Source organism: Ostrinia furnacalis, unplaced genomic scaffold, assembly GCF_004193835.3.
Source record: "Ostrinia furnacalis isolate ACB-3 unplaced genomic scaffold, ASM419383v2 OfSCF0093, whole genome shotgun sequence".
NCBI classification, from domain to species: domain Eukaryota; kingdom Metazoa; phylum Arthropoda; class Insecta; order Lepidoptera; family Crambidae; genus Ostrinia; species Ostrinia furnacalis.
In genome coordinates, this window is record NW_021130332.1 from 185,424 (window position 1) to 212,658 (window position 27,235).

Here is a 27,235-nt window from a genome sequence, read left to right on the forward strand (position 1 = left end):
CACCAAACTCAATGACAGGGGGGCGCTACCATCGTTCAACTATATGGTTTCCAACATGGCAAAAATCGGAACCAGCGATCCGGTATTGACGGTGGCGCCCCACTGTCAATGTCATGCATAGGACAGTTCAGTATTTTGGAACTATAGCTCCGTCACTATGTAGCTGACGTCGATGGCTCAGTCTGCCCACTGTCAGCTACAGTAGAAGCTGACGCTTGCACTCACCTCGGGCTTGAGGTCGCGGTGCACGACGCGGCGCGAGTGCATATGTCGCACGGCGCGTGCGAGTTGAGCCAATGCACGTCGCGCCAGTCGCTCGTCTAGTGCTCCGGTCAGTTGCGACGCTAGCTCCGTCACTATGTAGCTGACGTCGATGGCTCAGTCTGCCCACTGTCAGCTACAGTAGAAGCTGACGCTTGCACTCACCTCGGGCTTAAGGTCGCGGTGCACGACGCGGCGCGAGTGCATATGTCGCACGGCGCGTGCGAGTTGAGCCAATGCACGTCGTGCCAGACGCTCGTCTAGTGCTCCGGTCAGTTGGGACGCCAGCTCCGTCACTATGTAGCTGACGTCGATGGCTCAGTCTGCCCACTGTCAGCTACAGTAGAAGCTGACGCTTGCACTCACCTCGGGCTTGAGGTCGCGGTGCACGACGCGGCGCGAGTGCATATGTCGCACGGCGCGTGCGAGTTGAGCCAATGCACGTCGTGCCAGACGCTCGTCTAGTGCTCCGGTCAGTTGGGACGCTAGCTCCGTCACTATGTAGCTGACGTCGATGGCTCAGTCTGCCCACTGTCAGCTACAGTAGAAGCTGACGCTTGCACTCACCTCGGGCTTGAGGTCGCGGTGCACGACGCGGCGCGAGTGCATATGTCGCACGGCGCGTGCGAGTTGAGCCAATGCACGTCGTGCCAGACGCTCGTCTAGTGCTCCGGTCAGTTGGGACGCTAGCTCCGTCACTATGTAGCTGACGTCGATGGCTCAGTCTGCCCACTGTCAGCTACAGTAGAAGCTGACGCTTGCACTCACCTCGGGCTTGAGGTCGCGGTGCACGACGCGGCGCGAGTGCATATGTCGCACGGCGCGTGCGAGTTGAGCCAATGCACGTCGTGCCAGACGCTCGTCTAGTGCTCCGGTCAGTTGGGACGCTAGCTCCGTCACTATGTAGCTGACGTCGATGGCTCAGTCTGCCCACTGTCAGCTACAGTAGAAGCTGACGCTTGCACTCACCTCGGGCTTGAGGTCGCGGTGCACGACGCGGCGCGAGTGCATATGTCGCACGGCGCGTGCGAGTTGAGCCAATGCACGTCGTGCCAGACGCTCGTCTAGTGCTCCGGTCAGTTGGGACGCTAGCTCCGTCACTATGTAGCTGACGTCGATGGCTCAGTCTGCCCACTGTCAGCTACAGTAGAAGCTGACGCTTGCACTCACCTCGGGCTTGAGGTCGCGGTGCACGACGCGGCGCGAGTGCATATGTCGCACGGCGCGTGCGAGTTGAGCCAATGCACGTCGTGCCAGACGCTCGTCTAGTGCTCCGGTCAGTTGGGACGCTAGCTCCGTCACTATGTAGCTGACGTCGATGGCTCAGTCTGCCCACTGTCAGCTACAGTAGAAGCTGACGCTTGCACTCACCTCGGGCTTAAGGTCGCGGTGCACGACGCGGCGCGAGTGCATATGTCGCACGGCGCGTGCGAGCTGAGCCAATGCACGTCGTGCCAGACGCTCGTCTAGTGCTCCGGTCAGTTGGGACGCTAGCTCCGTCACTATGTAGCTGACGTCGATGGCTCAGTCTGCCCACTGTCAGCTACAGTAGAAGCTGACGCTTGCACTCACCTCGGGCTTAAGGTCGCGGTGCACGACGCGGCGCGAGTGCATATGTCGCACGGCGCGTGCGAGCTGAGCCTATGCACGTCGTGCCAGACGCTCGTCTAGTGCTCCGGTCAGTTGGGACGCTAGCTCCGTCACTATGTAGCTGACGCCGATGGCTCAGTCTGCCCACTGGCAGCTACAGTGGACGCTGACGCTTGCTCTCACGGCTCAATGACTGTGTACTATTGCTGACGCTTGCACTCACCTCGGGCTTAAGGTCGCGGTGCACGACGCGGCGCGAGTGCATATGTCGCACGGCGCGCGCTAGCTGAGCCAATGCACGTCTCGCCAGACGCTCGTCTAGTGCTCCGGTCAGTTGGGACGCTAGCTCCGTCACTATGTAGCTGACGTCGATGGCTCAGTCTGCCCACTGAGAGCTACAGTAGAAGCTGACGCTTGCACTCACCTCGGGCTTAAGGTCGCGGTGCACGACGCGGCGCGAGTGCATATGACGCACGGCGCGTGCGAGCTGAGCCAATGCACGTCGTGCCAGACGCTCGTCTAGTGCTCCGGTCAGTTGGGACGCTAGCTCCGTCACTATGTAGCTGACGTCGATGGCTCAGTCTGCCCACTGTCAGCTACAGTAGAAGCTGACGCTTGCACTCACCTCGGGCTTAAGGTCGCGGTGCACGACGCGGCGCGAGTGCATATGTCGCACGGCGCGTGCGAGCTGAGCCAATGCACGTCGTGCCAGACGCTCGTCTAGTGCTCCGGTCAGTTGGGACGCCAGCTCCGTCACTATGTAGCTGACGTCGATGGCTCAGTCTGCCCACTGTCAGCTACAGCGGACGCTGACGCTTGCACTCACCTCGGGCTTAAGGTCGCGGTGCACGACGCGGCGCGAGTGCATATGTCGCACGGCGCGTGCGAGTTGAGCCAATGCACGTCGTGCCAGGCGCTCGTCTAGTGCTCCGGTCAGTTGGGACGCCAGCTCGCCGCCACGCGCTAACTCTGTTACTATGTAGCTGAAGGCCTGTGGAAGAAACAAACATGTAAAAATAATGCACACACATGAATCATACCAAACAACATATCTCGCACAACTGTAAGCTCGTAAACGCTGTGCTGAATTTGCTGACGATTATGGCTCAAATTTTTTATGATCCCACAGAACTTCTCAATGACTGTTTCTATAGCTGACACCTATGGTTTAAATTTTTGTGGTCATATGCAGCTTTTGAATCGCTGTTTATAACATTTGTAAGTAGTCCGGTAACTTCAATTACAATACTTGCAGTTATTTACGTTTAGTATTGCCATAGAAAAGATAAAATTTGCTGACGCTAATGGCTCACATTTTTTGATTACATAAAAATTAAAAACATTAGCGGAACAAAAAAGACTCGTTAGGCCACATATTTATAATTACATCAATACCAAAACAACCCGTAACGTATGTTCGTTAAGTAATGGATATATCTACCATCAATTACTCACCGAGTCGTGGAAAACTTCGTGCAGGGTGATTATGTAGGGACACCCTTGACACGCCTTGAGCAGTTCAATTTCTTGCCTAATATCTTTTTTCTGTGTTGAGATTATCTGCAACAAATAAAAATTTATTTTTAGAGACAATTGAAACACATATTTATATGGGAGCTAGCGACCCGCCCCGGCTTCACGCGGGTGCTAAGTACATATAATAAACGTTCCTATTGAATCACTCTATCTATTTAAAAAAACCGCTGTTTTAAAGATCTAAGTATATTTGTTTTATGTAGTGATATGATATCACTGGTTCGGGACTAATCCCACCTCTCTTTCACATCACTTTAAGTCCTGTATAGCCTCTCTACAGTTAGGTCTCGAATGACTCCCTGTCCCAGTGAAGGTTAAATAAGCCCAGGGGATAGCTTACTGTTTAGGAACCGACAGCGAATTTAATCAGAAGGAATTCGAAATAGAATACCGACTTGATTCCGTTACAAAACGGGAGATAGAACACTGAAAAAGTCCCATTCTTACAGCAGTATGCCATATAAATGGTACATAAGGCCAAATTCATGCCATAAAGGCGTTCTCTGCCAGTTAACCTTCAGGCTAAGTAAAGGAAATTAAGAAAAAAAAAATAGGTTGAACACAAACACCCTGTATACTCACTTTAACGGCATACTCCTTGCCAGTCTGCCTGTGAATGCACTTTCTGCACACCGAGTATGAGCCATCGCCTAGCAGTGGCGTGCTGAGATCAACCGCGTACTTTTGGAAGAACGGCGAATCCTGCGGGAGAAAAGATAAAAATATTTAACAGGTTTTTCTTTAAATTATAATAACCTCGTTAACCCCTCGTGGTATATATGCTTGTGTTACGAATGTTCACCAAAATAGTCGATCGGTGGCGGGGATCGAACCCGCGTTCCGCGGATCACACGTCTGACAACTTCACCGTCCTGCTATTGTCGCTTTAAATTGAGTAAAGATGTAATACCACCTCTCTTTCCCACCACTGCAAGTCCTGTATAACCAGAATCTACAGTTTGTCCTAATACTCTATTGAAATTCAATCAGTGAAGGTTAAGGAAGCTTTGGAACCCGCACGTAAAGAATTTAGAAGATTAAAGAAAGATTTCGAAAATATAAAATTGAATTTCCTCTGTTGCAAAGTTATAAATGAATGAAAGGTATTCGTTGTAATCTATATATATAAAAGAAAGTCGTGTTAGTTACTTCGCTTATAACTCAAGAACGGCTGAACCGATTTAGCTGAAAATTGTCAGAGAGATAGTTTAGAGCCAGGAGAAGGACATAGGATACTTTTTATCCCGTTCGAAATTAAAAAAAAAGTCTGCTTATTTATTGCCATTAAGGCGGAACAAAGTTCGCCGGGTCAGCTAGTTCCATATAAGAGGTAAATAATTAAGTTAAAGGCAACGGATCTCTCTTCCAATGGCTCTCCTGCATGTTTTAGAAGGTATCAGAAATATTTCCCAATTAAGATATTCTATAGTTACTGGCAGTAGTACATACCTTGGCGACCCATCCCTTAAGTTTGTCGTGCTTCTGTCCCGTGGCCTGCATCCAGATTTGGTCCGATATGATGTTCTCGGAGAACAGTATACTGGGCGCCACGTACGAGTATCCTGCAACAAAAGACAACTTATTTGAAGAAATTGTTTGTATGTAGATGTAGCAGGTAGAAGATGAATAACTTCCAACATAGTCGTACCCACATCCACCCTGGAAGTCCCTTTGAAGGAACTAAGTCAAACTGTCTGACCTAAAAATCTGACTTGCCATGGCTTCCAAAATACATGGTGTATCTTGATGAGAACTTTTAACTTTGTTCTTGAAATGAAAAACCTCGTCGACCAGGCCACCGTTTTGGCTCTGTAGATCATCACTGGTCTAATACCTTGCTTTTTGAAATATGAGACATGTTATGGTCACTTTAACTAAGGAATAGTCTGTCATGATATTTCGACGTCTACGGGGCACATCTCGTAGGACTGGTGATCGTTGGGTCAGAAAAGTTCTCAAGTGATAACCATTTATTTTATGGACCATGGACCGATGGTAGCCTGACCATCCGCTGAAGGTCACGGGAGCACCATTTTGAGGGAAGCTCAGGACCGGTCGCTGTGGGAATCCTTGAAGGCTTATATCCAGCAGCGGATGTCGCGAAATCTCCAGGGAACAGTTTGTCATGAACTAATGGTGTTTCGACGTCTGAACTGCAGTTCAAGGCTTATTAGTCTAGCCTTTTATCGAGTAAACTTACCAAGGAACAGCTTGTCGTGGTGTTTAGGCGCCTGGGCTGGTGAGTCTGTAGGCGGCATACGCGTGAACTCATCCGCAAAGTTACAGGTGTCCGCTGCGTGCGATAGCTGAGGCACGAATGGCGCGGGCACTTCACGACGGGCCACCGCCTCCCAGTCTAGGTTCTGTGGATGACGGAGTTGGTGATTAGAAATATTTGTATTCAAAAGACTGGGATTAAAATGATGAAGATGCACTATGGGCCTTATTACAAAAAAGTTAAAAACACGTTTAAAATGTCATTCCCATACCAAATGACTAGTTGAAAAGTGTTCAAAAGGCGTTAACTTTGTAATAAGCCCGTATATTTTTTCACAATACTATTACGCTTTAAAAGCTGACGAAATCTGGAGAAGTATCATGACCCAGATGGAAACAAAAGCTGCTCTGGGAATATGCATATCTGCACCCTTTTTATTCTGAAAGTAAGATTGGTGTCCAACTAATAAAGATTTAGCGCTCCATTCTTTTCTGCCATTAAATTTTGATCCTGGTGGAGAATTTTGATTAACTCAGGAAATATTTTATTGGACGAGACTGAGAGCATCTTTATCGCATATATGTATAATGGATTAAGCAAGCTACCTATCTTCTATTGTATATTAGCACAGTTAATAATAAATTATTTTCAAAGCCGCCATCAACTAACCTCGGAACGACCATCTAACCTGGAAAAACGGGTGCCTCTTGAGCTCCTCCGCGTCGTCATCGCCGCCGCCCAGCCGGCGTCGAGGGTCCTTCACCAGGAGCCTGGAAATAGAAGAATATTCTCTTAGAAATGGACATGAAAAAGTAGTATTTCCAAGTGGAACTAGTAGTAGTAGTAGTGGAAGCAGTGAAGGACATTCGAGCAGCCCTGGACAAACGACTTAGAATTTTTTCTATGTCCTTTTCTTTGTCTTGGGTAGACTGATCAATCTACATTTAATAAAAAAATATGAAGGGCATGATTAGTCGTCAGTCCGATTAAAACCCGTCAAATAGATGTCTCCTGAAGGCTTTGGTTGTGAACTTAGTCGTTACGATCAGCACAATAGAAAATAGACTCGATTTAGTACAATATAGATCTATATTCGGTACAGCTGCCGCAATGCTGATGCTGAGCAAGCTTTTTTTAAAGCCACTGTCATACACTGCGCAAATTACCTTGGCTTCGACAGGTATACAAACGTCTCCTTGTCTCAATGATCAGAGCAGTAACCAGGCAAGCGATGGATTATCAGTTCTCTTGAAGACCCCGTATCCTAAAGTACCATCTACGGTCCACCTTCTTCAACTCACCTCTTGATAAAGTCCTGCACATCGGTGCTGACGTCAGTCGGTATGGGGTAGCTGCACCGCACGATGCGCTTGGTGATCTCTTGCTGCGTGTTCTTCTCGCCTTCCACCGTGAATGGGGAGTCCGATAGAGACACGTCAATTAGGCGTGTCTCGAAGTCTAACACCAGGATTTTGACCTCACTTGTCATCACCAACAGGATAGAAGATAGACTTAATATGGTAGACCAGTAAACTGGTGCAGCTAAACATCTATGTCCTACAGAACGATGACTGACTGACCTTTCTTAGTACAGATAGAGCCACAGAATAGCTTTAGATACTCTTCTTGACTTCAATCAGTGACCAGAGCAGTAGTCTGGTGAGCGAAAAATCGTCAGTAGTGGCCCTGAAGCCTCACCAAAGGCCTATTTTAAAAGCAAATCTTCCAGTTTCTTGTTCATCACCATCATCATCTTAGCCATAGGACGTCCACTGCTGAACATATCCCCCAATGCTTTCCATGTTGCCCAGTTGGTAGCGGCCTGCGTCCAGCGCCTTCCTGCTACGTTTGCGATGTCGTCGGTCCACGTCCACGTCCCATGTTACTTGTTCACTCACCTCTTGATAAAGTCCTGCACATCGGTGCTGACGTCAGTTGGTATGGGGTAGCTGCACCGCACGATGCGCTTGGTGATCTCTTGCTGCGTGTTCTTCTCGCCTTCCACCGTGAACGGAGACGCTCCGGTCAGCAGCTCGTATGTCAGGACGCCCACTGACCACCAGTCTACGGCCTGGGGACAAGAGAGATGGAGGTTTAATAAGACGTTCCGGTTAATGCATAGGCTAGTTACCTAAAAAAAATTTTTATAGTCCGTCATGTTTAATATCAAAAAATATTGGACACATAAATATTTTTATTTGTCAATCTAACAAATAATTTCATAGTTATGGTGCGTTGAAGTTCCGCGCGACGTCAAAAAAGTGCGGCACTTTTATGCACTCATTGACGTCACGGGCTTCTTCTTATGAACTTTGGCGCGCTTTATCTCTTTAAATTTTCATTAGTTTGAAAAAGTGAAAAATACGTGTAGAGTATTTTTTGATAAGTTAACTGACTGACTAATTAAAACTCTTGCTTTTTGACCCAGGAAACATTCCTATTGTTAAGGCTTCATAAAGACAAGTAACGTACGCACATAAATATAGAACTAAGGCTTATTGTGGCATAATAAGGCCCACAAATTCATCCTATTTTCCATTTATACTTGACTAGCGACCCGCCCCGGCTTCGCGCGGGTGCTAAGTATACATATAAACGTTCCTCTTGAATCACTCTATCCATTAAAAAAAACTGTATCAAAATCCGTTGCGTAGTTTTAAAGATCTAAGGGACAGACAACAGAAAGTGACTTTGTTTAATACTATGGTGATGCATCAAAAAGTAGGTATATTTGAAACCAACACGAATGTTCTAGAAACATATTATATGAACCACAAGATATATTTTAAGATTTTACGATGATATTTTCAAGAGTCCATTGCTTTTCCAAACAAAACAGATTATATTTCCACCTTTGAATAATATGTGAATCATTTTCAAGTTATTTCCATGTCATTACTGTTTCCAGAATGTACGTAGACGTCTATAGTTGTTTAAAAACTACAATATACTTGAAACTACAAATATTCCATTACAACACGACGTCATTTCGCTCAAAACCGACTTTTGTACGTTACATGTCTTTGTTACACAAGATTGATCCCGGTGAGTGATCACCTTTAATTTGTGAATCGAACCGAAACGAGCGTTAAATAATGTATTTTGTTCTATCTTTGTCTTTGTTACGTTACACAAGATTGGTCCCAGTGGGTGGCCACCTTTAATTTGCGAACTACGCAGTTAGGCCTCCTCTCGAGACGAGTAAACACTGGCCAGTACCCTTGGGCAGGTCACCTTACGAACTTGTCTGACAAACATTGTATAAAGTTAATCAATAAATGCAGGATTATTTTAAGTAACCACCGTTTTGGAGGTTGAAAAATATATTGATCGAAGTGAATTTGGTCAATATTTTTCAACCTCCAATGAACCTAGCCATTATACATAATACACCCTATGCTTTGCGCAAACATTGTATTACGGCTTAGATAGATTTTTAGCTGGATCTCTCTTTCCAAAGGAAAAGCCATATTATGTGCCTTTCTGTCGTGTTTTTTGTCCACTTGCGATCTACCCGCATTTCATTATTTCATGTTTTTCCTATTACGCGTCAGCAATCAGCATACAACAACTTGTAACGTTTATTTAGAGATATCAGTTATTTTTAGCCATCAAAATGAATATTTCATAAAAATATCCCCAAAGCCATCACAACAGTCGCGTTCGGCCTTCGATGAGATTAGCCGAGCGCGCGGCTTCCGCGTGGAACCTTGGCGAAGGCTCGTTAGGGCTGCCTAGTGGGTGCGCGGCCTAACCGTCATTAAGCTGAAACTAGCTCGTTATCTAAAAAGTTGTGAAAAAAGTCAAGCTGTCATTGAAGGGAAAAAGCATCTATGTAGAGTTNCCTCGGAACGACCATCTAACCTGGAAAAACGGGTGCCTCTTGAGCTCCTCCGCGTCGTCATCGCCGCCGCCCAGCCGGCGTCGAGGGTCCTTCACCAGGAGCCTGAAAATAAAAATTTCTTCTGTTAGAAATGGACATGAAGAGTAATATTTCACGGTCGAAACTTTAGTGAAGGGCATTAGGAGTTTAGGACCCTGAACAAACGGACTTGGAATGTTATTCTATGTTCTTTTCTGTGTCTTGGAACATCGCAAGTAGACTGATGCCCGTTTTCACCATCAATCCCTAATTTTAAAATTACTCCCTATGGTAACACAAAACAGGAATTTTGTTTTCATAAGCGTCACTTAAAAATTAGGGATTGATGGTGAAAACGGGCATGAGCAATCTACATTTAATAAAAAAATATGAAGGGCATGATTAGTCGTCAGTCCGATTAAAACCCGTCAAATAGATGTCTCCTGAAGGCTTTGGTTGTGATCTCAGTCGTTACGATCAGCACAATAGAAAATAGACTCCATGTCATCATCATCATCATCATCATCATTTCAGCCACAGGACGTCCACTGCTGAACATAGGCCTCCCCCAATGCTTTCCATGTTGATCGATTGGTAGCGGCCTGCGCCTGGCCTTGTATTAGCAAGCTGAAGTGGCAATGGGCAGGGCACATAGTACGCAGAACTGACGGCCGATGGGGCAGAAAGGTTCTGGAATGGAGGCCGCGTACCGGAAAACGCAGCGTGGGACGTCCACCTACAAGGTGGACCGACGACATCGTAAAGGTAGCAGGGAAGCGCTGGACGCAGACTCCATGTAGTACAATATAAATCTATATTCGTCGTAATATAGGTCTTTCTTTAAAGCCACTGTCATACACAGCGCAAATTACCTTGACTTCAACAGGTATACAAACGTCTCCTTGTCTCAATGATCAGAGCAGTAACCAGGCAAGCGATGGATTATCAGTTCCCTTGAAGACCCAGTATTCTAAAGCACCATCTACGGTCCACCTACTTCAACTGACCTCTTGATAAAGTCCTGCACATCGGTGCTGACGTCAGTCGGTATGGGGTAGCTGCACCGCACGATGCGCTTGGTGATCTCTTGTTGCGTGTTCTTCTCGCCTTCCACCGTGAATGGAGACGCTCCGGTCAGCAGCTCGTATGTCAGGACGCCCACTGACCACCAGTCTACGGCCTGGGGACAAGAGAGATGGAAGTTTAATAAGACGTTCCGTTATTGCATGGAAAATTGTTAAGGCTTCATAAAGACAAGTAAAGTACGCACATAAATATAGAACTAAGACTTATTGTGGCATAATAAGACCCACAAATTCATCCTATTAACCATTTATACTTGACTAGCGACCCGCCCCGGCTTCGCACGGGTGCTAAGTATACATATAAACCTTCCTCTTGATCCCTTAAAAAAACTGTATCAAAATCCGTTGCGTAGTTTTAAAGATCTAAGGGACAGACAGCAGAAAGTGACTTTGTTTAATTTAATACTATGTAGTGATTCTTCAAAAGCAGGTATATTTCAAAGCAACACGAATGTTCTAGAAACCACAAGATATATTTTAAGATTTACGATGATATTTTCAAGAGTCATTGCTTTTCCAAACAAAACAGATTATTTCTCCATATTTCAATAATATGTGAATCATTTTCAAGTTATTTACATGTTATTCCTGTTTCCAGAATGTACGTAGCCGTCTGTAGTTGTTTACCTGATAAATTCCTTAAAAATCTTTATTTTACTACAATATTAGACTTGAAACTACAAATATTCCATTACGATTTCATTCCTCGCTCATAACCGACTTTTACACGTACATGTCTTTGTTACACAAGATGAGTGGTGAGTGATCACCTTTAATTTGTGAATCGAACTACGCAGTTAAGGCCTCTTCTCGAGACGAGCGTAAAACAATGTATTTTGTTCTATCTTTGTCTTTGTTACGTTACACAAGATTGATCCCAGTGGGTGGCCACCTTTAAGTTGCGAACTACGCAGCTAGGCCTCCTCTCGAGCCGAGTAAACACTGGCCAGTACCCTTGGGCAGGTCACCTTACGAACTTGTCTTACAAACATCGTATAAAGTTAATCAATAAATGCAGGATTATTTTAAGTACCTAACCACGGTTTTGGAGGTTGAAAAATATATTGATCGAAGTGAATTTGGTCAATATTTTTCAACCTCCAATGAACCTAGCCATTAAAATACACCCTATGCTTTGCGAAAACATTGTATCACGGCTTAGGTAGACTTTTAGCTCGGTCTCTCTTTTCAAAAGAAAAGCCATATTATGTGCCTTTCTTTTTGTCGTGTTTTTGTCCACTAGCGATCTACCCGCATTTCATTATTTCATGTTTTTCTTATTACGCGTCAGCAATCAGCATACAACAACTTGTAACGTTTATTTAGAGATATCAGTTATTTTTAGCCATCAAAATGAATATTTCATAAAAATATCCCCAAAGCCATCACAACAGTCGCGTTCGGCCTTCGATGAGATTAGCCGAGCGCGCGGCTTCCGCGGTGGAACCTTGGCGAAGGCTCGTTAGGGCTGCCTAGTGGGTGCGCGGCCTAACCGTCATTAAGCTGAAACTAGCTCGTTATCTAAAAAGTTATAAAAAAAGTCAAGCTGTCATTGAAGGGAAAAAGCATCTAAGTAGAGTTTGAAAAGTCAATTAATAAAATATTTCACATTATCAATTACACAGTTGACTTATTTTTTAATTTAATAATTCAATAATAAAAAGAATGTAAAATCAAAACAAATAACTAAACCTGTGATGGGTTGCCAATTAATTTTAAGAAAGATTTTAGTTGAAAATTATTCTCATTCGAATAATGGAAAATATCATTCACAAAATCAATTGCACTAGCTTAGCCTAGTTTTTTCATGTAGCGCACATTGCAAATACTGGTATTATATCTCGCCCATTCATTGACAGAACGAATTGTCATCTTTTTTAGATATTTTACTTTGGTTTATCCCATACACAAAATAATAAGAAGACGGAAAGACAACAGTTTCGGTGCAATAAGCAATGAATAAATAAATAAACAATATGTAACCCTATTTCACTGCCAGCGACCTCTACCTTCCACAAATACCACGTCAACCATAGTGAATAAGTTCACCATCAGCCATCACAAAGATATACATACATACGATATCATTGAGTAAACTATTTACCCGACCGCAGTAAACAAGCAATTATGTGTTATTTTATTCATAATAATTTAGTTATCGAAAGTTATTTTTGTCGAGGTGCATTTTATTTAATTAGTTTTTCAATTTATTTATTGTTGAAGCAGTAAAATTAATGTAAATTACAATTTTATGACTCTTCCTCAGGTATCTACAGTTTTCTACACATTAGGTGACTCTACATACTGGAATAATATGTTAAAGCTTTTATACTATAATTAATAGCATTTTTAAATGACAAGCTGTTAATCTTTGTTGTTTCTTCACTCAATAAAGTTGCAATAGGTTAAGTAGAGAGATTAATCACGTACAAACAAAACAAATAGAATAAATGACTACAAAACTGGAAATAAACTCAATTTGTTAAACTTTCATCGCGCATTTCTAATAAAAACACATCTGCTAATTTCAGAATTTCTCTACGGCAAATCCGCAACAGTATCTAAACCTTAATACTTTATTCCTAAAGTTCNCTTTGGGCAAGAACATTAAGCTTGTTTTAGTCTAAAAACAAAGGCACTTTTGTCGCTAAAACGTTTTCTAGATAGACCTCGTTATTTAAATACTTAATAAGGTCCCAACTTTTAGAAATTCACTCTTTATTTTACATCAATAGTGTAAGTGAGCCTTATTAAGCGACACATATCTTACTGTCTAACTAAAAATAGTACGTTATAAAAAAATAACTTGAGAATATAAACTATATTTTGTAATCGGCAATTAGATATTAAGAAGTAATCGATACTCGATAGTTAAGTTAATCTATTACTGATCGGTATTCATTCAATCCGATTGAACTTATGTAAGGACAGATTGATCAATAGAATCGCGAAAACATCGATTTAGTATCGAGCAACTTTCTCGTTCGGACAGAAATCGAGATATGGGAGTTTCATAATAATATATTTTTAAAAAATATTACTATGCCAACGTGAATTTATTTAAATATGTACGTTTATTATTACATACAACATACTCTCTTGCCAACAAGGCCAAAATTTACATATAGATAAATAATGTAAAATACTCACGTGACATACAGTAAAAACTTATTTACTTACTTCAAAGAAATAACATAATGTACTTTACAACTTTGAAAAAAAATACAATATATTCTTACTTTGTAATAGCAAGAATTAATGTTTATAATTTATTTTTATTAACTTATTGTCTTTTTATAAAAAATATGATATTAAGGAAATTATTATCAAGTTATCACGTTCGTTAACGACAATGATCTTATGCGGAAGGTAGTCAAGCAAATATTTTATCAGAAATTTCAAGAACAAAGCAGCATATTAAAGTGTTAACATAAAAGCATTTATTTTGTTTACCGACTTAATTGTTTTTTATCTTACCACTTAGTACACACATAATGATTATAATAAATAAAATACACGCAAGCCGGAATGAAGTTACTTACTGTATTGTTATAAAGGCCTAAGACAGCTCATTAAATCTGACACTAGTGTTGTGACCTCAGTTGTTCAGTGACAAGACAAGAACTTATTTGGCCACATCACTTAATATGTCATTACCATTTTTTTTCATAACCACGACATAGATAACCGTTTTAAATGTCCCATTTCCCACTTAAAATATTACTTTTTAATTGTCAGTTCTGTGTTGTTTGCAATAAAGAGTTTTTCAATTAGTTGACCGCAAAATTAAGTGTACTAAATTAAAAAAAAACATGGTCTGTGCTGTGATAGACACGTCCTATCAAACGCAGGCAAAAAAAAAACATTGTTTACAAATCAGAGTTTATTGGCTCATATAAACAAAGACGGTAAATCAATTAATATTCCCAGCGGAAACCGGGTTAACGTACGATGCTAATGCGCATAATCAAGTATTTATTTAGGCTTTATTAGGCCAGTCAATAGGGTGGCCGATATAAGCGTTACTGCCAGAGACCTAGTGGCACGAATTGAGATCTATATCAATAAAATTTGATGCTACTCTGTTTTATATTGCCTAAAGGATTACTAACCTTATTGCTAATAATAGAACCAACCTCAGAGCTACACATAAAGCATTATGGCGAGTAATATTAGCGTTTAACAGTTTTTATTGCAAAGTTTTTATTGAAATGTGCTCTTGACACAGTTTTGAGTTATTCATTTTGAAACTTCGAAGACAGCAATTAAGATATTTTAAAAATAGCTGTTTAATTGTTTTCACAAGTGAATATCTTAATGGTTTCACTGATTCTCAGTTATCAACAAAAAGCACACAATAGCTTATCATAAACACGTTGACCTTGATACCGATCCTATGGCCCGCAGAATAAGAGCGTCTTTTGCATGCAACTGCTACACATAATGGGCCATATAAGGCACAAGGAATAGGATTATAAGATATAGCTGACTTCTTCACTACTGCATTCCATGGCCTGTCCATCTTAAAGGATGGATGGATGGATGCGGTCAGTAAGTGAACGCATCCCACATAATGTATGAATAACATTGTCAGTCTCTATACATTTTGTATAGATGCGATCTGAAGGGTTATTGTCAATTTGCCACAAACTCGATTCGTCACGAATAAAAGCACGGTGTAAATTCGTCACACTTAATTTTTGAACTATTGACTTAAGACTTTTCGTGACGTATCGACTTTGTGGCAAATCTACATTAACCCGCAATAACAAATCTCGAGAGCAATTTGCATGACATTGGGGGCTCCTATTAACGTCCAGACGAGGCCGTGCTCCTTATAACGCGGTTTTACTAAGTCTTTTTATTATTACACTAATGACACCGTATGATATTGGAATTGGATGATCTATCACGATTTTAACCTTTATTGTGGGTAATTACTAATTTCTAGATTCAACTCGGTAATGAACCCGTGTCAGTTATTTGACCTTGACAATAAAAGAAGATTTTATTGTATAACTTTTATTGGCTCTTACACAGTGCCGTAACTAGCCTTTTATGCGCCCGGTGCGAGCTTTTAAAACTGCGCCCTTGAAAAATGCTTGGTCTGGTCATTTCTGCGCCCCTCCAGGGTCTGCGCCCTGTGCCTGGGCACCGCTGGCACCGCCCTAGTTACGGCACTGCTCTTACAGATCAAATATGATACATATCTACTTAATGGATAGGCGACTTGACTTTAGCAAGGGCACATGAAGGCATTATAGATACCTATCTCTAAAGGTTTCATCATTTTTTACAGAAACCAAAAAGTTTTATCAGATAATAGACAAAAATCTAAAGTTATAGCTATACAATGGAAATCGATTTCCCATCGCCGCGGCGCCCGGAAACTGTCACTTAACATCGACAACAACCAGCTGACAACAATAAATTTAGTTGTCATCTGTCACTCGCTGTGGACACTTAATCTGTGGTTTTTGTACGACATTACTATCCGTTCGCGATAAGTTTGCCGCTGGCGATATTAACAATTTCTGAATAGATTTAGCGAAACGATTACGATGAAAATGTTTACACATATATTAAATTTCTAAATTCACAGTGAAAGGTCACATACCTATTNTAATATACCTATTATGTAAGCTTCTTTTATGATCTTAATAAAAGAAACTTGTCAAAATTAATGTATTACATGATCACATAAAAAAATTAAGCGATTTTTTCAATAAATTAAGTAGGTAGGTAGCAGGAAGGCCCTGGATTCAGGCCGTTACCAACCGGGCGATGTGGAAACCATTGGGGAGGCCTATTTTCAGCAGTGGATGTCTTATGGCTGAAATGATGATGACGTAAGAATTATAAGAATCCAAATGGAAGTTTTCTTTTATACGGGTTTATCCTCAATTTACAGCTCGTTGGGGACATTGGCCTTATTTGGTTATGCGTTGTTGTTTACATCTGCGGTACAGTCAGCGTCAAGTAGTTCGTTACACCCAAAGTGGCCAAAAAGTTGACAACACAACCTTATTCCAATTGTAAGGCTGGTTTTAGTGTCACGCGGACCGTCCGGTGCGGACCCGCTCCGCACGGCCGATCTGTATGAACTTCTAGGGAGCGTTTTAGAGTAATGCGGTCCGGAGGAACCGCTCGCTCCCTAGCAGTTCATACAGATCGGCTGTGCGGAGCGATCCGCACTGACAGTCCGCGTGTCACTAAAACCAGCCTAAAGACGTGTTGCGAACTATTTGACACTGACTGTACAATTACAGTTGCAACTCTCCATTGTAAAGATTTCCACAAACAAACACGCATCGAATGACACGTGCCGAATCGAATCGGTAATTGCATCGCGAAAAGGTGCTAAAATGTTAATCGATATTTATTCGGAATGGTCAAGATCAAATACGCTTTCGATTTCATTGAGAATTGTAAATGGGACAAATAAAACTTAAATTCGCAGTGAACACGTGACTGAATTGTTATTTTAGTGACACGTATTTATTTTGATGCTATTGAAGGTTAATGACACTGAATGTCCTCTGATAATAAAAGTTAATACAAAACAAAAATATTTTGTTTAAATAAGCAGACTCTGAAAGTCCTAGAATTTTCCAGAGAAAAAACTTAATTGACTCTACTTTTACTTTAAGTGTATTGTATTCATGGCAAAGAAATTCTGCGCAAAACATTAACACGTGCGGCGCCATCTGAAAACCTCAAAGCGTGGGGTAACGTGCAAAACGGGGAGGTGGGGAGATGGGGAGGCGGGGAAGTTTGGAAATGTTAGAAGAAACCATACTTTTAACTTTTCGCACAGTTTCACAATCCGCTGGAGGTTTGCAAATGAGTGTAACGAATCTGTCTCCATGGCATAATTGTGATTTATTTATGGTACGGTACGTTTTGATAACGTAATCTTGTGTCGTGGGATCTTTTTTAGGTTCCTTATCATTTGTTAGGGAGTTAACTTTCTGTTATTATGCCGCCCGCGACTTCGTACGCGTGCGTTTTACCCCCTTAGGGGTTGAATTTTGGAAAATCCCGTCTTAGTGAGCACCTACGTTCTAAAAGGAACCCCCATGCAAAATTTGAGACTCCTAGCACCTGTAGTTGCTGAGATTTTGTGATGAGTGAGTCAGTCAGTCAATCAGTGACCTTTCGCTTTTATAGATATAAATGAAATTTTCTCCGTGTATAAAAGTTACTGTGACAAAAATTTTGGGAGTAACTTTACACGTATGTAACAAAAAAATTGCCAAAAAAAGCGACCATGTCATAATAACTAAAACCCAGCACATACGGGCGGCCTTAGAAATTATCAATATATTGTAGAAAGAAGATAACAGAAAAGTGTACATTATTGCCAATTGCCAAGGTTTATTTACGAGTGTGGTCACGTGACCCGCCAGAGACATGCCCCCACGTGAGTGTTGCACGTTGTCTCTCTAACACGTTTAGAGTTGCCAGTACTTTTAAAGGCAATTTGTACTAGAGTATTGAATTACAATTTGTTTTATTGGCAATTGAGTCAGGTGATAACCTGCAAGCGAGAGGTAGTAATAACAGAATGATGGTTGGTAGTTCTGTAACTTTCCATCCCAACTAATATTATAAATGCGAAAGTAACTCTGTCTGTCTGTCTGTCTGTCTGTCTGTTACGCTTTCCCGCTTAAACCTCGCAACCGATTTTGATGAAATTTGGCATAGAGATAGTTTGAGTCCCGGGAAAGAACATAGGATAGTTTTTATCCCGGTTTTTGAAACAGGGACGCGCGCGATAAAGTTTTTCTGTGACAGACAAAATTCCACGCGGGCGAAGCCGCGGGCGGAAAGCTAGTTGTAGATAATATCGTACAAAGTAATTAAGCATTGTTTGAATGCTAAACAAATGGAGACCAACTTTAGACAGACCCAAAAAAAAGTGAAATAACGTCAAAAGAAATATTTTTTACTTAAAAAGTATACAACCTTCGACCTCAGCCGTTAGCAGATATCCTTGAGACTGAGAGAAAACCTCCAAAAATCTAAATAAAAAGTAATTTAGTTACTTATTTACTGAACAAGCGACCCGTCTCAACGTTGTAAAACATAATCTTCCAAAATTGTACCGTTTTCTTTAATTTCATCTTTTAATTTAGACTTTTAGAGTATTTTAGAGATTAAGAATTGTTGATAGCCCTAAGTTTAGGTCTTTATGTTCGTGACAGGAGAGTCTAGATTCAATTGATTAGTGCTGAAAGGTTGACCGGCGTAGGTCGTAAGTTTATTGCGTTAAAGTCTAGATTCGAGTGCGCAACCTTGTCATGAGAACTCTATCAACGAAGACAGAAGGTCGGTAATTAAATTTTGCTGATGATCCGAGCTTTGAAATATTAATCGCTGAACGTACATGATTATATGAGAAAATTTCCATTGCGGAATGTTTTCAAATAATTCTGTGCTTAACTGTTCAGTATCTTTTATTTAGTTATCTATATACCCAAGAGAACTGAAACTGAATTTACGTATGTAAGCGCTTTTTACCCGACTGCGCCAGAAGGCCCAGAAGGAGGTTAATTTCATTAATCTTCTTTGTGAAAAAGTTGCCCAGTCTAAAATAAATAAAGGAATTGACCTAGTGAATTTTCTCCAACGTCCTTGATCGTGGAAAAAGGTTTTGAAAGAAAGCAGTAGGCAGTATAACTATACATACAGTGAAAGGAACTGATATAATATGCGTATAAAATGTGTTACTTTACATTATAGCCAAGAGAGCAGCGATGGCTGATGGCGGTAAATAAATATAAATAAACGAAAGTGAATGTACTGGGCCGTGCCAAGGCACTTTCACTTGCAAGACTTCCTTGGTTTGGGGTTTTGGTTACTGACTCTTGAGTTTTCTTTATCCTCATTTTTATGCATCAGTCCACATACAGATTGCTTACTGAGGAAAAGCTGCAAAAAAGGTCTGTAGATCCTGGCTACGCAGGAGTTGCAGCGGTGGGAATAGTCCCGTTTACTGAAGAAAAGTCAAAACTTCTGTAGTTTGAAATCCAAAATAGGAACGGACAGTTTCATCGGTTTATGAAAAAGTTTCAGATGGTCATCTTATTGACAACGCTATCTAGCAAATAAGGTAGCTGATTGCTAGTATGATATCCCAGGACTTTGTAACGAATATGACAGATATTTTCCAAATAGGCTATCAGCCTTTCAATCATAAACAATCACTAAGAATAGCAAAGGTGAAAGTTGAAATGTCGAATTGAAAGAAAGAACTTTTACTAAATCAAAGGTCACGGACAACAATAGCACAAGTCAAAAATTGCTGACTGCTATTAAAAAACTAAAAAAGCTTTGGCCTGTGAGTTACTTTTATACGATTTGACACGTGAGGCATTAAATACCCACATTTTATGTTATTTATTCTTCCTTTCTTTTTTATTAGAGCCCCAAAATTACAAAATGTTAATCAATCATCACTAAAAGTTTCTTCCACCATTAAATTCTTTGAGTGAGTAGGTATAATTCCAGTTAACTCAGAATATAACATTAGGGTTACTGAAACCACAGACAACATAAAACTAGCTGAAACCTTCGTTTAACTCAAAACTCAAAGTTAACGGAAAAAACGAAACAAATTCCAGAAAGTAAGTTATTTTTCTTTTAAAAGATTCCCAGTTAAGAGAGAACTCTCGCTGAACTGTTGAATTTTAACCCGTATATTCTGTGTATTTCAGATTCTTCGGGCTCGTGTGAGCTTTTTTAAAATTTCACGTCTATTTTCTTGACAACTGGGACTTTTTTAACCAGTTATTTGGAATTTACGTCTGTCGGTTACGTTTTAATTTATTTAACTGTTCGTACAGGTTTACTTTGTTATGATATTTAAAACTGTTTAAGAACCTCATTGTAGTTTACACAAAACACAAAATATGACAAAATGGATCAAAGTATATAATTTTTCATGGAAGAAATTGCTTTGGAATAAGATCGTCTGGACGCGGAATTGTGGTGTTTCAGAATTCTTACGGCACGAGTGAAAAGGTGTATTTTTGGACAAGAACACTTTATTTATGTGACAGGAGGCAAACGAGCAGACGGATCACCTGATAAGTGACACTATCACCATAACCACCCTATGTTGAAATCCCATATTATAGGTATCCTTTGTCTTTTTCCATAGATCACCCCTTAAGACAAATTGTCAAAAAGAAGTCATAATTTTAATCACGACTCTATTGTTTGTACGTAGGTGTCATTATAAAATACTAATTTTAAATACCGATCGTGACTCCGATCGATACACATTATATGTTGCGCTTGCGACAGACGCTCCTATTGAACGTGTTAAGCAATTTGCCGCTTGACATTACAATAGCGAAAGTTATTATACTAAACAAACTAGTGACGTCGTGAAAATAATTCATCAATTAGGTATGTCGATATATCGAGAAAAATTGTCGAACGGAATAGTCATTAAGAGTGATTAAATATTGACCTAATTATCGACGTTCTGTAAAAATAAACATCACTTCTATCGATATATCGAGGACAAAGGATACTTTTTATCCCGTTCGAAATTAAGTCTGCTTATTTATTGCCATTAAGGCGGAACAAAGTTCGCCGGGTCAGCTAGTAATTTAATAAAAACACTACATGAACATCACAAGGGAAATCCATAAGTAATAAAAATGTACATACTGTAGTGTAGTGTACACTGTGAAGTCGACTTTATCGATATTTACACTATCGATAGTAGCTCACGGCACAACACTATAGCACACATTTTGCAATGCGACAAGACGCTCGGAGTCCCGTTCAATACACTGTTATTTTTATTAACTTGCACTATTGACTGATTGACAATCAATCATGAATGGATTGCTATTTGCTATACAAAAAGATCATGTGAATGAAGTAATTTTGATTATATTGTCAATTATAAAGTCTTAGTAATTATATGATTGTTAGCGAAAAAAAAATTTAGGTCACATTAATTTTGTAAACATTAACCTATTTAAAAGAAATGATGGAGAACCTGCCTGTTTTAACTGTTTAAATATTCAGGTAAAAAGGGAAATTGCATCTGATTATGCAAAATAATATTAAAATGCATGTCATTAACGCACCTGGCGAAAGAACCACGACAATACGTCATCACTTACGTCAACATTTCAACAATCAACTTCGGTCAATCAGCGCTGGTAATAATGAATTTATTTCCACTATTGCGACCGCGTAAATCGTTTGACTATGCTGCTGCACGTCACAACATTGACCATGGTCCACCGGTGACGTGGGCAGACGTCATCAAGCAACATTCGCACATACGGTTGCGCAATAACGACGCTTATCCCGTGTCAAGTTCACGGCTGCGAGCGGATCCGCGAGGCCCACTTAGTGCGGCCCCGTGACCTGGATTGCGCGACCTCGTATGACTGACGCGATGGCATATTTTAGCGCACCTAGTACGGACGACAGCATTTCAGACTATACATTTTTTGTGTAAAATAGCCCGTATTACAAAGATACAAGAATCCACTGTATTTAGCTTGATGTGCTGTCTCCACTGTCACCGGTGCTGCCAGGAGCTGTTTTTTTTTTTACTTTAAACACCTCAAAAAATTGCAACGTCAAGATAATTGGCAAATCCTTTCTTTTTTTTTTATGCATGACAAGGCAGGTATTTGATCACAATCGCACCTGATGTTAAGTGGGATGCAGTCTAGGATGGTACATATCTAATGTATCTAAATGACCAGGTATTAGAGTTATAGCAGTAATAATAACTATTAAATAATCCGCTGTAAATGTCATAAAGTATCTTGCCTTAGACCATGGTACTTGTAAAATAAGAAACAGTCCCGGAAATCCGGAGTAATAAAGTACCGGTAATCGGTGACTTCTTAAAATTCCATAAGGAATTACTGGTAAGTAAGGTTCTTGGAGGAAATTAGAATGTCACAGATTGTAATTACTAGTATTGGTCACGGGTAATAGCTGTGCAGTAATTTGGAACAGCTCTGGTACAGCACCACCATATTTTTACCTTGCTCCCTTGACTTAAGGTCCAAAACCAATTTTGGAACACGTCATATCCCTTTAAGGGAATCCGGTATATATCGATAACATAACAAACATCTCTAGAGAAATTTCGTGTACAGTTATCCACATATTTGGTAATTATGCTGTCATTGTCGTCTTGAAAGGAAAGAATGTCAGATACTGTTAGGATATAATGTGGTCATTCTACTTGGTGTTTAAGATATCACGATTATTGAAATACGAAACGGTTATTCTAAAATCTCAACGATATAGCGTCAAGGTGACACCAATTTTGTGAATTATCTTTCAAGGTATACAAAGTCACGTTCTGGTCATCATATTCCGACGGTCGATTCATCCTACACGAATGTAATACAAATATTTCTATTTTCTAACAATATCAAAGCTTTTATCCAGTTTTTCTTGGGAAAACCTACGCCCTTTCATCTCTACGTCTGCCGTATCAGTTTTATTCTAAGGATATCTAATGATATATCGACCTGTCTGTCTGGAGTTCCATCGTATTACGGCGCTTAGAATCCACGCCCATTTCTTTAGTATGTCCAAGGTCATTAAGTTTATTGCAATATCGAAATATAGCCTCGGGCTTAGCATTCCCTAAAAAGAACTCGTGGTATATCAAATATTCACCTGAGCAACCTCAAATTCCTCGTATTTGTCGTAAAAATATTTATAACCTTTTCCACTGGCCTCCCAGTACGGAGAAGCGAGGCAACTTGAACAGGAAAGCAATCTACAGAAACTTGGTTTCAAATAAATTAGCTGATACGCATAACTCTTATTGCTTTGCGATAAGGTCGTAATCGGGAATGCGATCAATTTGCGCTATAAGAGAATAACACCGTGAATATAATTTATTAAAAAGGATTATTAGGAATTCCCTCTGCAATAAGACAAATTGCGCCGTGTTGTCGGTGGCTTTGAGGAAACTTGTTGGAGCGGATCATTGGAGCTAATTAGGTTCTATTCAGATAACCAAGACTTAGATTGCACTGACATCTCTTGGATTTCTAACCTTGTTAGTGAAAATAATTGGTGCAACGTCATCCCACCCACACTGTCGTTTCAAAGACAAGATACAGTTGTCAGACACTAAACTGTTCCAGCTATGACATTGTCATTTGTCAGGAGGGAGCTACTATCAACCCTGGGTTATTAGGTCCGATTTTTGCCTCATGGGGAAACACTGGAATGTCATTTACAGGAGGGCGCTACCATCAATACTGGGTTAATGTTTCTGATTTTTTCCACTTGACGTTTCAGAATCGTTCAACTATAACAGGATTAAAATCTCTTGATAATTAACTATAGCAATGTCAAGTATCAGATTCGGCAATAGTGGGTCAGCATCAGCAACCTTGTTAGTGAAAATTATTGGTGCAACGTCATCCCGCAATGTCATTATATCAAACTAGATAATCTGATCTCTAGGATTAAAATCTCTCGTTAATTAACTATAGCAATGTCAATCATCAGGATCGTCAATAGTGGGTCAGCAATAGTCAGCATCAGTAACTTTGTTAGTACAAATTATTGGTGCAACGTCATCCCGCAATGTCATTATATCAAACTAGATAATCTGATCTCTAGGATTAAAATCTCTTGTTAATTAACAACAGCAATGTCAATCATCAGATTCGGCAATAGTGGGTCATCTACCAATCGGGTTCTTGCCTGTAGCAACAGTCCGAGACTCAGGTGCCTCCGCCTGACCGAGTAACCTACATACGCAAGCGTGGCTGATAATTCCATTGCTAGTTCATTTAATGCTCTTTTAAAACTTAAAAACTGTTATTTTATACAGTACAGTAATAAAAATAGAAATTTTAATCCAGCTACGGCAGGTATAAGTATCGTCGATAGGGACATAGTTCCCGAACATAATACCAATGGGGTTGACATCTATAATTTACGACTGCAGTATAATCTTGCTGAAGTTAGACCAAAAATGGAGTTAGACCAACTGACAGACCCAGGGGGCCTCTGGCCAACTGACCCAGATACCCGGCACCGTGTATTCGACACCGCTAGACAATTGCTGGTGACTCACAACAGTTATTGTGCGTGTGTTTATTTTATTTCGATATTGTTTTGTGCCGAAAATGTATTTCGGTATTGTAATGAGTTACAGAATAAACTGATGAGTCGGATAAAGTCGGGAAAAAGTAACCAAAATGATTCATAATTGAATCAGCCCTCAAGAAATTTCATTCCGTTATTCGGAGGGCTCTTTAAACTGGACAGTCTTATAAGGTCAGTCGGAATATTACTGGATGCGATCGGTGTATTATTGGTAGTCGGAAAATAATTAATAAAGATGATTCATAATTGAATCGTCCCATGAAACATGATTCCAAGCTTTAGATGGCTCTTTAAACTGGACAATCTTATAAGGTCTGATAACAGGATAGCACTGGATGTAATCGGTGTAAAATAGATGAATGAAATGACACAGGGCATGGAGGGCTTGCAAAGAGTAAATGGCCGACAGAAACATGAATGTTATTCCATTCAAGCCTGAAAGACACGGTTCATCCAGATTCCAGACCGTGTCTTCATTTTGGATAAGATCACAATAAGATAGGTAATATTGCTGTACTCATAAAATTTGTTTCCATTTCCATTACGAAGTTTGTTATATCATTTTTAATGTTATTGCATTATTTATGTTCTTCATTATCAGTGTTCCTTGCCAAACTAGTTAAGTAATCTGTGTTTTAATGATAGAAACTACAAGTGCCTCGTTAGTTGGCAAATACGTTTATTGTTTGATTAATAGTTTAATCAATACGTTCTTTGTTGTGAGCATGGGAAATATGCCTTTATCACTGTGTGAAGGCATTTCTTGAATGGCAAACCGGTCGATAATGATTTCCTTTTTTTAACTGTTCTAGTTTAATGCAGTCCTAGCATTGGTACGACCGGTTTCGATCTATTGTGATGGCAGATGTCACAATTCTGATCCCGGTTCTGTAATTCTTTATTATTGCAGCATTTTTGGAGTCATATTCTTTACTTGAAGTAAACCTTTTATGATGCCCAATTAATTTACGATCTTCTTTCCGTGTCTGAATCTCTTCGATGAGAATAGGCACTTAAATTTCAAATTCCAAAGTCGAATGCTTGCCAAATCATTTCGGAACAATCAAAGGATGTACCTAACGGTTTGTATAAATTTTCGATCGAATCGAACCTTTTTAGGCGTCGACTAAAAGAAACTACACATCCGGGCCACATACGATTCGCTTTAATGAACGATTTACCCAAAATGGGTTAGTCACCCCAACAAAATGTCGTTTAGAAAGTTGAGAGAGCTCAAAATGATATAAAAATTTCGTACATCGCAAAAACCATGTCAAAATTTAAAAAGGATAAAAAATATATCTAAAACAGTGAGAAGAAAAGAGCATCTTAAGAGGTCAAAATCGAAAAAAAAAGCTCAAATCCACTTTGTAACCTCTCACATTTCCTCGATCGCGATTTTTTACGCCAATCTTGAGCGCGTTGCGCCATTCTAAATCATCCGTTTCACTTTTGCTCGAGCACTTTCACTGCTAACGGTACGGAATTTCCACCGGACCAAACTGTACTTTAACGTCATACAGACAAGCGTCAACTTGTTTCGTATCAGATTTGTGGCTGTCAGCGTTGAAAATCGGAGGAAAAGCGATCGTTCAAAAAAGGAATAAAGTTGAATTCGGGTTGGATTCTCGCTGCGGTCTCCGAAGATGGCCGAAGTGGTAGCGAGCGCGTTCGGATCGTGCGCGTGAGTTTGAAAGTCGGCAAGCAGGGGGTACCGTAACAGCGGCGTCGCTTGTGTCATCCGTTACCGACCGGTGAAACTCTTACGTTCCGAACGGGGTATAGTGTTATGCGGAAAGATTACGGGAATGTCGAGCGCGGTCGTGGGCGCACTCACGTATTTCGGACCTCGTCCGGTCAAGCCCGTTTGACTCGTTGAAATCTGACCTGGGAGTGCGCTGCGAAAGATACAACTATTTTTGTGTCCGGTTCATGTTGCAAAGATCTGATTTCAAATGCGCCTAAATATTGAGCCGGTATTAATATAAAATCGATCAAAACAAGATGAGAATAATTACATAAGTTATTTAATCCTAAATCGGTCTCGAGCGGAAACATAACGTTGATCATATGACACGGTGACCTTAAATTGGATCAGGTTTCTCTGCCTTTATGGTAAAAACACACCTACCTACTTAATTGCAAACTGTAAATTAAATTATTATAACATCGTTAGTATGAGGTTAGAATAACTGGATAGCCATAAACTTGGCTGGCAGAGACAGGGACATTAATGCTAGTATCTTGAACTTTAATTTACTAAAGCTTTAGATTCAAGCCTGTGATTGGTCAATTTTTTCATTTAATCTTTCCTTTCATTATACCAACACTGGTTCACACTTCAGTTTTTGTGCTTCAGTGTCGTTTCATAATGACTGAATCGACTCTACAATTTTAGGCAATCTTCACAAAATGTAAGAATACCCCTTGTTGTCATGTCATCAAGGTAAACGAATATTTGGATTCTAATTCGAAGCAAAGGTTGGCATGGTAGCAAATCCTGTTTTTCAAAAAACCACAAATTTTCAATTAATTAAGGCACGGCATTTTCCA

General features: G+C 40.6%; 1 protein-coding gene across 1 annotated transcript in view; it reads right to left on the reverse strand.

Annotated features, from left to right (window-relative positions):
• LOC114351877 (ribosomal protein S6 kinase alpha-5) overlaps positions 1 to 27,235 on the reverse strand; it is a 58,798-nt gene that overhangs the window by 9,670 nt on the left and 21,893 nt on the right. Inside the window, exons 4-11 of the mRNA XM_028303227.1 lie at positions 10,575 to 10,647; positions 6,907 to 7,006; positions 6,294 to 6,375; positions 5,588 to 5,750; positions 4,837 to 4,949; positions 3,970 to 4,089; positions 3,307 to 3,411; positions 2,678 to 2,842 (exon numbers count right to left, since the gene is read on the reverse strand). Coding sequence (XP_028159028.1) covers positions 2,678 to 2,842; positions 3,307 to 3,411; positions 3,970 to 4,089; positions 4,837 to 4,949; positions 5,588 to 5,750; positions 6,294 to 6,375; positions 6,907 to 7,006; positions 10,575 to 10,647 — 921 coding nt within the window. The remainder of the gene's footprint in view (positions 1 to 2,677; positions 2,843 to 3,306; positions 3,412 to 3,969; positions 4,090 to 4,836; positions 4,950 to 5,587; positions 5,751 to 6,293; positions 6,376 to 6,906; positions 7,007 to 10,574; positions 10,648 to 27,235) is intronic.